Here is a 15,548-nt window from a genome sequence, read left to right on the forward strand (position 1 = left end):
AGGGTTTACTATGTCTCTGTTTTTAGGACATGTCCTTAAATGACCTTTAGCACAGCTGAATGTCTCTCTTTAAGAAAGCAATAATACTAGCATTAAATATTAAAATTTCTTAGATTGCTCTATGTAGGTGTATTATCTCTCCAACTAAACTAAATAATGAATGATGGAATTTTATGATAGAAGTCATTAGTGCAGGGGAGCTTGATTAAAGTTGCAATGGTATTTATTTTAATGGTGTTTATGCTGTTTATAAATTCTGTGGAAGATTCTAGAAGGGGTAAGCACTGATGAACAAAACAGCTAACTCCACAACAGCAGAAGGGTACTCACTGTCTCCTGTCTTAGATGATTCAGTCTCTTCTTTTTAACAAGGAGACCTGGTTCCAATGAGCAAAGCCATGCCAATTGAAAGGTTTAGAACATTTTCTCTGTCATACACTGTGTCAGATTTTTGTCATCATGGTTTCCTCACTGTGACTTGGGAGTGATTTGGTAAAGAGGGTGTTGAGGTTTTTGTCCTTTTTCCCTTCTTCTTTATTGTCATGCTACATTGTTGATATTTGGTATTGATTGTCATTAAAGCATATTATTTTAATGTGACTTCGCAAAATTGTGGATTGAGGTTCATCGTGAGTCAGACTACACTCCCCAAATATTATTTTTAAGTCAAGAAATATTCTGCAACATGATTAATCAGTAAGTGCAGTATTAATTCATTCTTTGTGTTGGTATGGATAGGGGTTGAAATTCCTCAGGCCCTTTGGGGGCCAGCTCCGTGGCTGAGTGGTTAAGTTCGCATGCTCTACTGTGGCAGCCCGGGGTTTCGCCGGTTTGCATCCTGGGTGCGGACATGGCACCTCTCGTCAGGCCACGTTGAGGCAGCATTCCACATGCCACAACTAGAAGGACCTGCAGCTAAGATACAACTATGTACCGGGGTGATTTGGGGAGATAAAGCAGAAGGAAAAAAAAAAAAAAGATTGGCAACAGTTGTTAGCTCAGGTGCCAATCTTTGAAAAAAAAATTCCTTAGATCCTAAGGGAACTTAGCCACAATTTTAGATAAAAATCAATGAGTGTTAAAGGAAGAAAATAAAAAATGAATACTATTTAAAAGTATATTTGGAAGAGAGACTCCCCCATCTCAGGGTGGAGGTGGAGGTGGAGGTCTCGGATTATGTCAAGGGGGACCTCTTTTTGCATGTAGGTGCTCCTTTGCTGGGAATATGGTCTGGTGGAAGACAGAGAAAAGCTGTCACCTTGAAACCTCTTCCTGGCCTTTTTATAACCATCAGGTCATAGATGGGTCTGTACTGGGCTTCCATTTATTTTGTAGGTAGGGATCTAGGAGTGGCCTACAGGCCTGGATGGACAGAGGGGTTGGGGGTGGCAGAGTAGCTAAAATGTGTCTGCAAAAGAAAGGAGCTGGCATTGGGTGATGAGGGAGATAAGAGAGGAAAGGCAGGAACAAAGAGCAGGCCTACAGGACAAAAAGTCTGGCAGCAGCACAGGAGCCCAGAGCTCATGGAGGAAGAAGGTTAGTGAAAAAAGTCAAAGTTGCAGATGATTAAAAGACAATTAAAAACAGGATGTTTAATACTGAATTTTAAATTGTTTGTTGCTGTTAGAAAATCTGCATCAGTCCAAAGCCTCAGTAAAGTCTGGTAATCAGACCAAGAACTTGTGAGACTTTTCACGTCAGTCCTTAAAAGGGGACTGTATTCTGTGTCCATGTTGGTCTGGTACAGTGAGAAAGGTGGAAATTGGTGAAGACCACCCACCTAAGTGAGAACAAACAGAGGCTGTTTATTCAGAGCTTGCTGCAGCACCATCACTTGCATTTGGCAGAGACACAAAGGCAGGCAAAAGAGTATAAAAACATTAGGGTGGGAAAAAGGGAAGGCTTTAGGGATGCCCTGGTTGGAGGTTGTGGGCATGGCAGGGGGCAGAGGGGGTGCTGGGGGCGGGCTAACTACACGCAGGGCAGCCTATGTGATTGGTTGAGGGGAGCATATTTGGCTTTCTCTGGTTGGTCTTGAATTGGAGGGGGCAGGGTACAAAAAATGGTGAAGCTGGCAGACATCGACCATGTCCTAGCTGCTCTACGTGGATGGCTGCAGACACTGTGCTTTGGCTTCCCTGACTGCTTCCTGCAGAGGTGGTGGGTCAGAGTTCTGTTGTCATATATAGTTTGACCACTGTTCATTTGTGTGTTCAGTCTCTCAGAAGTAAACAGCAGGGGAAGGTGAAGAGCAAATAAAATACTAGAGTAAGTGAGGAAAAATTCAGAGTTGGCAGTGAACCATGGGAAAGTAAATAAGGCCTTGTGCATTCCCAGAAATCTTGGAGAGAACACTAGATTTCTTATAATCATGCTATGCTGAGGGTTTTACTTAAACCTCAGAGTTTGGGGTGACCTCAGTTAACTAGGTACAAAAGCAAATTTGATTTTGTTTTGAAGAGGTTGGTAGAATAAATTTTTTAGTTTTCAAAACTTTTTTTTTTATATCTTATTCATATTAATAGGGTAAGTTAGTATGAATAGAGTTATAGCAGTGATGTAAAAAAGTGGCCTCAAGAAAACTTTGAAGTATTTGGTTTACTCAGTATTCATCACTCATATATTCACAATAAGTGCCTTGTGTAAACCACCTCTTTAAACAAAGCACCGAGAATACACTAATGAGCTAGAGTCAGGCCCTGCTCTGAATAGGTTCAGTATGGGGTAGGAGGAAGAGAAACAACATGAAAAGCAAGACTGAACCATAGTTTGAAGAGTGCTGTACTCAGGCTATGCATGGGGTATGCTAAGGGCCCTGCTCCATCTAGCATGGTCTGGAGATGAGTTTTAGCGGAGGCAATTCTTGAGCTAAAACTTGAAGGCAAGTGAGACTTAACTCCTGGGTGGAGAGTGGGTATTATGGGCAGAAAGAATCATGTATGCAAAGGGAGAGAAGGTGAAATGATTTCGTAAGTCATTTTAATATTTCTCCCAGTGTTGTTTGAGATATTTAGAGTAGTTTACTTGATAACACTTAATCATGGAGGTGGGAATTGTATGCGTGTGTTGGTTTTAGTTGCTGCTCTAGGAGACGTTAGTTTATTTGTAAAGTACAGTGTCAGGAATATACCCTCCAGGGGTGGTTGATTAGCATTTGAAGGACTCGAGTCAGAAGTTCACACTTTGGAGGTGTCTTTATCTTGATGACCCTTTTGTTAGAAAGATTTTTTCCTTTGGTGAAATTGGTCCTTTTTAAAAGATATGTGGATTACCTAGAAATCCTGTACAGGTGGCCCACCCTTGTAAGGGAAGGGTACAAAAATCCAGTGAGCCTAGTGGAGTGGTGATATTGGCATTGGACTCTGATTTGTCCCTGTGTTTATTTCAGTGAGGTTTTGTACTTTGGAAGCCTTTGGCAGTCTAGTGAGGTCTGTGGACTCATGATGATGTTTTTAAATGCGTAAAGCAAAATAAATAAAAAGCATATGCTTATATAGGAAAACCTTCATATCGAAATACAGTTATCAAAATATTTTTTGAAAAGAACACATTTCCCCTGCTGCTGGGCCCAAGTAATAGTGACTCTGGTGTTTCCAAGAGCCCTTTTCTGCGTATCTCCCAACTCCCGACCCCTCCTTCCTCCCACGCTCTGCTGTGTCACTTTGGGGGCCCCCTTGGAGCTATGCTCTTTTGTTTTACAGCAGTCCACCTCTGTAAGCGAGCCCATGAGCGAGTGAGTGAGGGTGTGAATGTGTGTGTGTGTGGCCTCCTGGGATTTGGGACTAGAGACTGAGGCTAGAACTTTGGCTCCATCTGTCATCTTGAGCCAATCTTCTCTCTCAATTTAGAGTTGCTTTCTCATCTCTGACTGGAATCTTTCCATTATATGTCTAGATGATTGTTTTAATTTTCATCTAGATGTTTTCAAATTAAATTCAAAGCAAAGTAAATATCTCAAAAATTAAAAAGAGGCCCAAGTCATCATATGGATTTTTAGGCCTTTAAATCTAACTCTTAGCCGCTGTTTATTTCTAGGGCAACTACAATGACAACAAAACATACCTTCCCTTCTTCCAAGAACCCCGGCTCCTCTACACATCCCAATTTATGTACTGTTATTTTGTATTTGCGTGTATACATGTTTATAAATGGTCTCCAAGTTTCTGACCTGTAGCATTTTCCTTCTACCTGAAGAATTTCTTTTAACATTTCTTGCAAGGCAGGTCTGTTACTGAACCAAAAGTGGGTTTGCCTCCTGGCAGAGTTAAAATCAGACTCTTAACCAGAAGTAGTTGTCACACGAAGTAGAATTTATTTGCAGCAATTAGGAGGCCACACGGAACAATTTCCAAAGTCATAGTGTCCCCAAACAAAGGCAAGCAGGGTCCTTTTATTTCAGATGGGAATGAATATTCAAAAGGGGTAGGTGTGTATTTGCCTGCACAGAGTCAGTTGGAAAGCATGCTTCCACATACACTGCAGGTTATGGTAATAAGGCCTAAGCTCCTCCTGGAGAGGAGATCTTATCATTAAAAATGAGACAAAGGTCATAGGCCTGGCTCTTGTGGTGGGGCTTGGTCTGGTTCAGGGTAGTTGGTGATTGCATCTCTTAAACAGTGAAATGCGTCTGAACCCACCCTTGAGTTCTTTGGGGCAATTAGTCAGTGACAGGTCTACTGGCAAGAAAATTCTTTAATTTTTGTTTGGGTGAGAAAGTATTTCTCCTTTACTTTTGAGGGATAATTTCACTATGTGCAGAATTCTAGGTTGGTGGTTCTTCTTCTCTCAGTACTTTAAATATTTCACTCCAACATGATGTGTCAGGTAACATGAACTGAGATAAATGAGGCTTTAGTGTGAGGTTTTTTGTTTATATGGCTAGGAGCCAGGCTGTGTTTACTGTTTGCTGTAGTTGTATGTTTCAGAGGCTAAAATTCCCTCTATTGTCCTTGTTTTTGTCTCTCCTTATGTCTTTGGGTTTCCCTGATAACTCCTCCTTAAATAAAGTCTGTGTCTTGGCAGCTTTCTTGGTTGTAATCCTGTGTTGTTATACCAGACCCCTGTTGATGTTGTGGTGAGGAGGGAAAGCATTGCATGGTCTTACAATTAGGTCTCATTCTTTTCATGAGCCTGTGCACCTGGACTGTGACTTTCACAAGTCCTTCTCAGCTTTCCCCCCATGGGTGAGACAGGAAGGCTCAGAGGGGCTGGAGTTGGGTATTTCTCTTTCCCAGGTCTGTTAGGTTCTGGTAAAATCATGTTCCATGAGTCCAAGCTCTTGTCAGGGAGGAAAGAATGCTCTGAGCATATTTCAAAGTGATTAATTTTCCACTCCCTCAGCCAGAAGCATGAGGGGATTTTTCTCTGATCTTCACCCAGAGAACCTGGTGGGGCTCTGGGAGAGAAAACTCCTGGGAGTGTGGGGGCTCCCCTAAGGCTGGGCCTCCAGGAGTTTTTCTCTCTCAAGCTCAGGCTCCAGCAATTACTCAACTCTCCTTTAAGTTTTTGTGCCAGTTGCTGGTTTCTGCTCCTGCTAAGCTGTGGTTCTCTGTATTCACCTATCTCTTCAGTTTTTGGGAGAGCAATTTGCTCTGTGACTTTGGTTCTCTGATATATCTGAAAAGAGTTTTTGATTTTTAGTTTCTTTACCTTTTTTCTTGTTGTAAGAAAAGTCGGGACAACTTCCAAGCTTTTTTCAGAAGTCCCTCAATGGCTATCATACCTATAAATATTTTATATATTTTTTTCTGTAAAAGTCATGATATCATAGATACTTTAGAATTTTATTGCTGTTGCAAATAGTTTCTTTTTCCAATTATGTTATTTAATTGGTTGTTGTAAGTATATAGGAATACTATTGATTTTTGTGTGTTTGTCTTCTGTCTGACAATCTTGCTTTCTTGACCATGCTTAATTGTTATTTTTCGAAATTCTTGAGTTGGACACGTAGATTATTTATGTCAGCCACACTCCTCTCTCAATATACACTCTTAAAATTTTAAGATAGGTGTTGATCATGATGATAGGTGTTGATAGTGGGATAATTTCTTTTCTTTGCATAGTTTTTGCTTTTGACATAACTGGGAGTTTAGAGTTCTCACAATTCCTCAGTGGAACATGATATCTGGAACTTTGAGTGATGTGACATCACTTAGAGGAAGAAGGTAAACAAAACATCCCTGGTTCTTCAGAGTCTTGTATGAATATCTAGATGTAATATTGTCTATAAACTCATTCCATGAAGTGGAGATAGAATGGGTTAACACAGATGGGCTACTACCTGTGTGTGGAGATCTTTACCTGTACAGGATATCATTTCATTGATTTGGACAGCAAGATGGCATTATTGGGCTGTGAACAGTTTCTCCTGCCCTTTTGTCAGTGTAGAGAGAACAAGCACGCGTTTCAGGATTAGGAATAAATTCCATTGTGAACAACAGAAATTGTGTTTATTGTTGCCAAAGTAGTTCATCAAATGAGATAGAGGGTTTCAGAATTAGACTGTGGAAGTGATTTGTCCTTACTTCATTGTCTACTTTTATTTGAGGGAAAAAACTTATTTTGGAGTAGGTTTCAAACTGTATTTGATTATGCTCTGTGTAATATAACTAGGAAGTCACAGAGGTAGTTTGCATAGTGGATATACATCTTTTGAATCTATTTCTAAGTATAATCAAGATTAAGTTATCATAGCTGTTTGATGTATTTGATAAAACGTGAGGATTATATGTCTTTTCCCCCCAACATTTTGATCGTTGTTCAGCTTAAACCTGAGTAATGAACGCCAGCTTATATATATTAATTTGGTGGTTTAATGTCAACCCATGCCAAGCAGATTTTGCATTATATGCTAGAATTCCATTCATAAACTCTAAAGGTTTTGATAGATTACTGTTTTGATGATCATAATGTCATTTTGACCTGAGGACTTTTTCAGAGTTAAATGAGCTTGGTGGTTTATTAAATGTCATACAGAGTTAAAATCCAGGATAAATTTAGCTGTTGATTTTTTTCACTCCTTTGATTAGTGATTCTGTCAGTGGAAAAGGCACAGATAGTGGTTGATACCAGTTTTGTGTTTATGGAGATCTGAACCAAGTCTTTTACGTCTTTTCTTTTAGGTTGTTGATTATATCCTGCCACCCTTGGTCTCCTTGGTTCAAAGCCAAAATGGTAAGTGTGACCACATCAATGAGAATTCCGTCCTTTACACATTCTGTTTTCATTTTATCTCCATGTAGTCACGTTCTTGGCATTTCTTTTTCTTTCAAGTGGAGTGGAGACTCTTCAGCTTGCGGTTGCTCTCAGAAACCACATGTCTGCTCGTGAACCAGAAGGTTGGGGATGACAAGAAGGAGGCAAATGTCGATTCTGACAGCAATCTTCTGGCTCTCATTAGAGATGTTTTACTTCCCCAGTAAGTTCCATGTGCTGCACTCACACAGAGAAGTGTGTGATGTCCAGGATGCTTCTGTCAAACTAATTCTAATGATGGGGTCAAGATCTCAGTGTCCTTATATTTTTGTATGTGTGCTTAACATGCTCACCGTAAAGGAGGTCTAGAAACAGAGGTGGTAAGTACTACGCTGTATGGGACCTGGGAGAGTCCCTGTCTATCTTCAGAAATATCCATCGAGAGCCTTGGCTATTTTCCACAAGGCACATGACTGAGGTTATGCAGATTTAACAGCATTTGTGGCCGGGGAGTAAGATTTATTATTCAAGATCAACATTACAAGACTACTGGAACATGGAGTTGGGACTTTTCCTGGCCTTACTCAGAAATGTAGAGATGGAAAGAAATCTTCCTTCCCCTCAAACTCTTGGAATGGAAATTAAGTTTAATTACAAACAGGATATATTTTGGGGGGATGGTGAAAGAACAGGTGATGAGTATTAATTGACAGAAAGGGGTTATCTTTTTCCTTTTAGTCCGTTGCTCACATAGCAAACACACAGTAGGATGCCTACCAAGAATACCCAATGTAAACATGTGAAACTCTAAAATGGCACCTTATGATTCAGGCAATGCTGTGAATTTTATCAAAGAAAAGTAATTAAAGTCAAAAAAGTATATGCCATATATCACTATTCAAGAAATTTTTACAAGATTAAACAAATGCTGGATTGTGTGTCATGCACTAATGTGCATGCCTGACCCTGGCTTGCTTCAGGGCCTGGGCTGCAGTCTGAGTCAGTTCCACAGGAGTTTGTTGTTGTTGTTGTTGTTTTTTTTGGTGAGGAAGATTGGCCCTGGGCTAACACCTGTTGCCAATCTTCCTGTTTTCTTTCTTTTTTTTTCCTCCCCAAAGCCCCCCAGTACACAGTTATATATCCTAGTTGTAGATCCTTCTAGTTCTTCTGTGTGGGATGCCACTTCAGTATGGCTAGGTCTGCACCCAGGAACTGAACTAGTGAACCCTGGGCTGCCGAAGTGGAGTGCACAAACGTAACCACTCAGCCATGGGGATGGCCCTAGTCCCACAGGTTTTCAGGAATGGTAGTTTCACCAAATGCTCCCCTCTATTTGTTCAACTTTTCAAGATTCCCTGTTCTCATTTTTAAAAAAGTTAATTTTTACAAGGTAGAAGCCAGATTTAATTATATTCTGAAGCACTCAACTACTCCGAGTTGGTTGAGGAAGGTACATTTTACGAAGTGTGAGGCCAGCATGTGTCAGCCCTTCTGCCTGCTGAGGGAGCTTGTCTTGACTGATTGGAGTTGATCCGTGATGGCTTGATTTATAGGGCCAGCCTCTTGCTTCCGTTGTCTTCCTGTGCATCTGCAGCTCGTTCCAGGGAGATTCCTGATAATGAATATATATACAGTTAAGAATACTTTTGATACCCAAAGTAAGAAAATGACTAGCTATTTGAAAAAAAATGTAAGACTTTGTCATGTGGAGCTTTCTCAGTGACAAACTATCAATACATATATTTCTGGTTGCATTTGTTATTGATGAGTGTGGTATGTATAGTTTATACTTATGTGAGTAAATATAAGATTAGAACCTTCTCTCATGGGATTAATGAATGCTTTCAGTGCCATCTTATACTTCTAAACTGTGTATAATCACATGTGTCTTTCTAACAAGAAATGCCTAAAAATGTAGTTTTTGTGTAAAATTTGTGATTTTTAAGAGATGTGCTTTGGATATCTGCTGTCTAACAACTTGTAGAGAAGCATTTTTCAGAACCTGAGCTTTGCTACACAATAGAGGGAGGATTTCCTCCAACAGGACTTCACAGTTTAGGTAGTAGCTTGTTAATACCCGTGCAAATTTGACATAGAATTTCTTCATATCTGAAGTTTGTCCACTTTTGGAACAGTTTATAAAATAAAAAGTTAAATCTGTAATTCAGTACTCCTGTTTTATTCATTTGAGCTGGAATAAATAATATGTATTTCCTTTAATATGCGTCTTTACCTTCTGCAAGATGAGGGACTAAAGAAAATACAAATGCAAACCACATGGCAGCTCAAGAGCAAGACTGATGTAGATGCGTTCAGGTTTTTATGAAGCAACTTGAATGCACTTTGGAGAATGTTGCAGGCTTTATTGGGATGTGGCGTGGGATGTTTTCAAAGCTTGTGTACTGATTCTGATGTGTGAAGCACAGGTCTCGGTTCTGCATTTCATTCTCTAAGCCTCTGTTTCCTTATGTACAGAATGAAGGTAATAGTAACTAACTCAGAAGATAATTGTGAGGATTAAATGGGATGTTTCTTTAAAACACTTAGCACAGTGTGTGGGACAGCATACATTCTTGAAAAATGTTTAGCACTGCTACTATTATTATTAAGTACATTATTATAATCTCTCCCATTAACCTGTAAAATAAAGGTTGTAATGGTACAATAATGGTACATACTTCATAGAAGTGAAATGGCCGTGAAGTGGATAATGCTCATTGTGCCTACCTGGCCTGTATAGTAAGAGCTCAATAAATGCTATGTAAAAACTTAAAAAAATGAAATGTAAGTAATGCATTCATTTAACTTTGACTCTGGAAAACTGGAAACCTTAGCAAAGAGTTTGGTCTTTGAAGAAAACTCTTGGTAATTATAAGTTTAGAAATGCTAATAATGGAAAATTCGTGTTCTCTATTAAGTATGTAAATATAATAATGGCTTAAGAATTGTGAAGTTTTTAGAGTTTATAGAAGCTATATGGCTTCTATAATATAATATGTCAGATGGACATATTAATGTCGATGGATTACTAATCCTTCTTTGACCTTCAACAATACTTTGGATAAAGGCAAGGTGACAGTCTTTTCACGGTCCCCAATTTTTACACAAAAGTATTGTATTAGTTAAGACTATTTTATTTGCAAACAGTAACACTCAACTCAAATGACTTTGGAAAATAGTTATTTGCTCACATAACTGAGAGGTCAGAGACTTGTGCTGGCATCAGATATAGCTGGAATCAGGGGTTTGAGTTATGTCTACAGTACTGTGCATCTTTCTCACCATCTCTCTATGAGACTTACACCTACGTGGCTTTGTTCTCAGGGAGGCTCTTTCTACTTGGTGATTAAATGGCTTTTGTGCAGTGGTCCTAGAGAAGGAGTGGATGTCTTTTCTAATAGCTCTGGCAAAATTTTCAGGGAGGACAATAATCTTATTAAATACCATGTAATACCTGTGTTCCAGGTGCTTATCAGAACTGCTGTGTGATATGAATGAAAACTCAGTTGTAAGAATAAATATCTTACAGTTGTAAGAATAAATATATTAGTAAAATAAATATTAGTTATGGTCCTCAGAGAAACAGAACCAATATGATGTCTATATAGAGAAAAAGATATATTATAAGGACTTGGCTCACATGATTATGGAGGCTGAGAAGTCCTAAGATCTGCAGTCTGCCAGCTAGAGACCCAGGAGAGTTGATGGTGTAGATCAGTTTGAGTTCAAAGGCCTGAGAACCAGGAGAGCTGATGGTGTAAAGTACCAGTCTGAAAACTGACAGGCTGGAGGCCCAAGAGTAGCAGATGTTTGAATTCAAGTCCAAAGGCAGCAAAAGACCAATGTCCCAGCTCAGTGTAGTCAGGCAGGAGTTCTTTCTTCCTTAGCCTTTTTGTTCTATCCGGGTCTTCAGTTGATTTGATGAGGGCCATATTAGGGAGGGCAGTCTGCGTTACTCAGTCTACTGACTCAGGTGTTAATCTTATCCAAAAGCACCCTCCCAGATACACCCAAATAATGTTTGACCAAATGTCTGGGTATCCTCTGGCCCAGTCAAGTTGATGCATAAAATTAGCCATCACCATACCTATTATAATTTCATGAATAAACGAATTGCTTACCATATAAATTACGAATTAGTATCAAAGAACCATTACTTCTTCTCTGTATGTGCTTTGCTTTCTAAAGAGATGAACTTTAGTTACAAGTGTTTGTTTAGTGCCCTTTGTATGTGGAGGATTACGGTAGCATTTATAGAGAGAGAGGATTTGAGTTAGACTTTGAAACTTCGGTGTGATTGGATAGAAAAGGAGTGGGTACCCCAGGCAAGCGTGGCATGAGCACAGGTGTGGAAGAGGCAGAGTAGTGGGCAATAAGCAGGCCAGCTTGTTACCAGCAGAAATCTGCACATGCGAGTTATGTGGAATGAGCTGGGTGAGAACCACTTGCTCGCCTATTCAGCCAATTCATTCACCGATGCTGACTGAATACTTCTTATCTCGCAGGCGTGTTTCTAGTTGCTGCAAATATAATAATGACCAAGATAGGTTCAGCCTCTGCTTTTATGGAACGTGCTGTCTAGTGGAGCCAAATATTTCAGAAATAATTTTTTTAACTGAAGAAGTTTGTAAGTAATGCAAGTAAAAATGTTTAAAGTATAAATTAAATAAATCTTGAAACCCTTTTCTTAAACTGTAGGCTTATGTGATGTTCATAAAGCTGCCATGGAACGCATGTTCTTTCTGAAACATTCTGTGTGCTGTTCCTTTGCTTTTGAGTTTCACAGTTCACCCATTTAACGTTCTACAGCTCAGAGTTTCTCAACATTATATGACCTCAGGACACTATTTCCCGTGGCCTTCCTATTAACATCTCAGAATGCCAGGGCTCCTTTGACCACAGTTTTGAAATACTGCTCAATTAAGGACATTTCCATTAACGTCAGAGACCGGAAAAGGATGCTCACCATCAAAACTTTGACTTTGTATTATAAGTAATAATTAGCGTAATAACACAAAAAAATTAAACTCTAAATATTCTATTAGTTTTCTATTGCTAACACAAACTTGGTGGCTTAAATCAACATCTGTTTCTTAGGCCTCGCTCTGTAGGTCAGGAGTCCGATACTGTGACTGGGTTGTTGGCTCAGGATCTCCTGTCGCTGAAATCAGGTGTCTGCCAGGCTGAGTCCCTGTCTAAAGACTCGGGGAGAGATCTGCCTGCACGCTCCTTCAGGTTGTTCACTTCAGGGGGAGTCACTTCTTGCGGGTTGTGGTATTTCTTAGGGCTGCTGTGACGAATTACCACAAACTCATTGGCTGAAAACAACAGAAATTTTTTCTTTCACAGTTCAGGAGGCCAGAAGTCTGAAATCAAGGTGTCAGCACAGTTGGTTCCTTTTGGAGACTCCAAGGGAGAATCCGTGCCTCTCCCCTAGCTTCTGAAGGCTGCCAGGAATCCTTCGTTTATGGCAGTGTCATTCCAGTCTCTGCCTCTGTCTTCACATGGCCTTCTCTCCTATGTGTCTCTCAAGTTTGCTTCTGCCTTTCTTTCTCTCTCTCCCTCTTTTTTTTTTGTGAGGAAGACTGGGCTTGAGCTAACATCCATTGCCAGTCCTGCTCTTTTTGCTTGAGGAAGATTGTAGCTGAGCTAAGATCTGTGCCAATCTCCCTCTATTTTATGTGGGATGCTGCCACAGCTTGGCTTGACGAGTGGTGCTAGGTCCACGCCCTGGATCCAAACCTGTGAACTCTGGGCCACCAAAGTAGAGTGCATGAACTTAACCACTATCCCACTGGGCTGGGCCCTCTGCCTTTCTCTTTTAAGGACATCTGTCTTTATATTTAGACCCTACCCTAAATTCAGGACCATCTTATGTCAGGGTCCTTGTTTACATCTACAAAGATCCCTTTTTCCAAGTAAGGTCACATTCATAGGTCCTGGGCTTTCAACTTGGACATGTCTTTTTGGAGGCCCTTATTCAACCTACGTACACAGTTGTAGGACCAAAGTCCCTGTGTCTGTGCTGCCTTACATTCCTTAGGTACCCATGTTTCTTTTCATGTGGGCCCCCCATCTTCAAGTCAGCAACAGTTTGTCAAATCCCCCTCATGCTTGCAGTCTCTCTGACTTCCTCTTCTGCCACCATCTTGAGAAAACTCTGCTCATTAGAGTTGGTGATATTGGCCATCGATAATCTGGTTTTGTGATTAGAATATATTTGTATTCGAATCTTGGTTGTGCCATTAACTTGGTGTGTGTACCCTCACTTCCTCCTTCTCCCCTTCCTTCTTTCAGTGTCTCCTCCTTTCTTTAAGATAGTTGGAATGCCAGTAATGTAACTGAGTTATCTGTATGATTAATGAGAAAAGTTTTTTCTGAGAAGAAAGATACCCACACATACTGAGAAAATTACTATGAGTTTTCCAGCAGAGGGACAAGATTTAATTTTAAAGGTTCATGCAGAAGAGAAGAGGCAATATTTAATGGAACTTAAGTCCAGAGTGACCTTATTAATTAAAATTGGCACCTCTCAGAAGTTTAGTCATTATCAGTAAAATCTTAGTACTACAGAAGTAATCTGCTAACTATTTGAATGTTTTTTTCTGAGACTTGTTACCTAAGGTGAGGGCATTTCTCTTTCAATATTTGACTGTAAATGGGACTAGATCCTTCACTTAGGAAACACACCATTGCTATTCTTGGGGAAGAGGAAATTTTAATATTCATACAAGTGTAAATAAATGTAATTTATACTAGATCCGGTGATTGTGAATACGAGGCTTACAACCCTTCCTTTCTTCCTCCTTCCCTCCTTTCTTTCTTAGTTAATCCATTCAATAAATACGTATTGGGTGACTGCTAAGTGCCAGGCACAGGAAGTACCGTGGTGAGCAAGATTGAATCCCTGCCCCTCAGTGTGCTTACATTCTAGTGGGTGAGACAAAGCAGGAAACACATAAATATATGAGAATATTTCAGTTAATTGGGAGTGCTGTGAAGAAAAATAAAACCTGAAACAGTGTAAGGGGCTAGAGAATGGTAGTAAGGGGACCTGGGGGCGTGTTTTAAATAGGATAGTCAGGGAAGGCTTTAAGGGAGGTAGCAAGCCATAGGGAAAATTTACTGTGCGATTTGCCTTTGGTAGACTGGAACCAGTTTGCCAACAAGTATTTTAGTTTGCATATTTTCTTCTAGCTTTGAGTGTTCTGTATTGAAAAGAGATCATGCTGATATAAATGTGCTTATAATGTTTTTATGACAATATGGCATTCAGCATCTCTCTCCTGAGGAAAATGAGTACTGGCTTTCTTTTTTTTATAATTCTCTTGTGACCTGTACAACCGTCAGGGCCATAATGACTTCATAAATTATTAAGGCTTTGTTTTTTAGAATCTGAGAAAGGACTATATTCCTTACAAATTAGAATTGTATTTCCCTTTAGAAATTGGAATTTATAAATGGATTCCATTAGTGGCAACACACTGTAGAGTTGTTTATCTGTCTTTGGAAGAATATCCAGCAAAAGCCATGAGTTTGGCTACCTGATTTCTATGCTGGTGGCTCAAAGGACATCCAGATGGTTCTGTATTGCATCTTTGTCTGCCTTAACCACAGCATTCTGTTAAAATCAGCATGAACTTGGCCATCTTTGATAGGAATCAGAATAGAGAGGAGTATTTCATTTTGGCCTTTCCTTAGATAATTTTATTTGCAGATAAAATTTTAATTCACAAATATTTTTACACAGAAAGAAGCATCGTAGTGTTCTGCTTTTTTTCCTTTTATGAATCCTTTTGTTTTGAGTGTGTACCTAAATCAGCGTGTTTAGGTACAGTGATTCTCTTCTCCCTTTGGGAGTACGACCTGCGGGAACCTAAATTGGGATAATTTGAGAGTTAGATAAGGATTAAATACTCTTTCATCCCTCTGAATTAGGATAGTTCTAGCACTCCAGTCCTTTAGATAATACTTTGTAAACCTCAAGTGTTGCTTTTTTGAAGTTGTTTATTTTAGCCTTTTAGGCCTTCATAATGAAAATTTGCTGTTGATTTTATTGAAGAGTCCAGAATAGATTAGGATTTATATCTGAAGTTACATTTAACACATATTTTGAAGTTGTAGCTATCTTTTTCTCACTTAGGAAAAAAGATTATCTCTATCTATCTATCTATCTATCTATCCGCCTACCTCCCTACCTACCTGCCTACCTATCTATCTAATCTTTCTATCTTCTCACTGTCTGTCTATTTCTCCGTCCACTTATGTGTCCGTTTAAGTACCAGGTACTTAAATATCTGTGTATCCATGCAAGACAACAGAGTATCACATAGAATTCAGGTCACATAAAATCA

General features: G+C 39.6%; 1 protein-coding gene across 9 annotated transcripts in view; it reads left to right on the forward strand.

The window, feature by feature from the left end:
- Positions 1 to 15,548, forward strand: part of ULK4 (unc-51 like kinase 4) — a 499,972-nt gene that overhangs the window by 178,624 nt on the left and 305,800 nt on the right. For all 9 annotated transcript variants that reach the window (XR_011496460.1, XR_011496461.1, XM_044754392.2 and 6 more), the window contains 2 exons: positions 7,122 to 7,173; positions 7,273 to 7,417. Coding sequence is in view for 7 of the 9 variants with exons in the window: in XM_044754392.2 (XP_044610327.2) it covers positions 7,122 to 7,173; positions 7,273 to 7,417 (197 nt within the window). In the remaining 2 variants the exon portion in view is untranslated. The remainder of the gene's footprint in view (positions 1 to 7,121; positions 7,174 to 7,272; positions 7,418 to 15,548) is intronic.

The sequence above is a fragment of the Equus asinus genome, chromosome 21, assembly GCF_041296235.1.
Source record: "Equus asinus isolate D_3611 breed Donkey chromosome 21, EquAss-T2T_v2, whole genome shotgun sequence".
Lineage (NCBI taxonomy): Eukaryota > Metazoa > Chordata > Mammalia > Perissodactyla > Equidae > Equus > Equus asinus.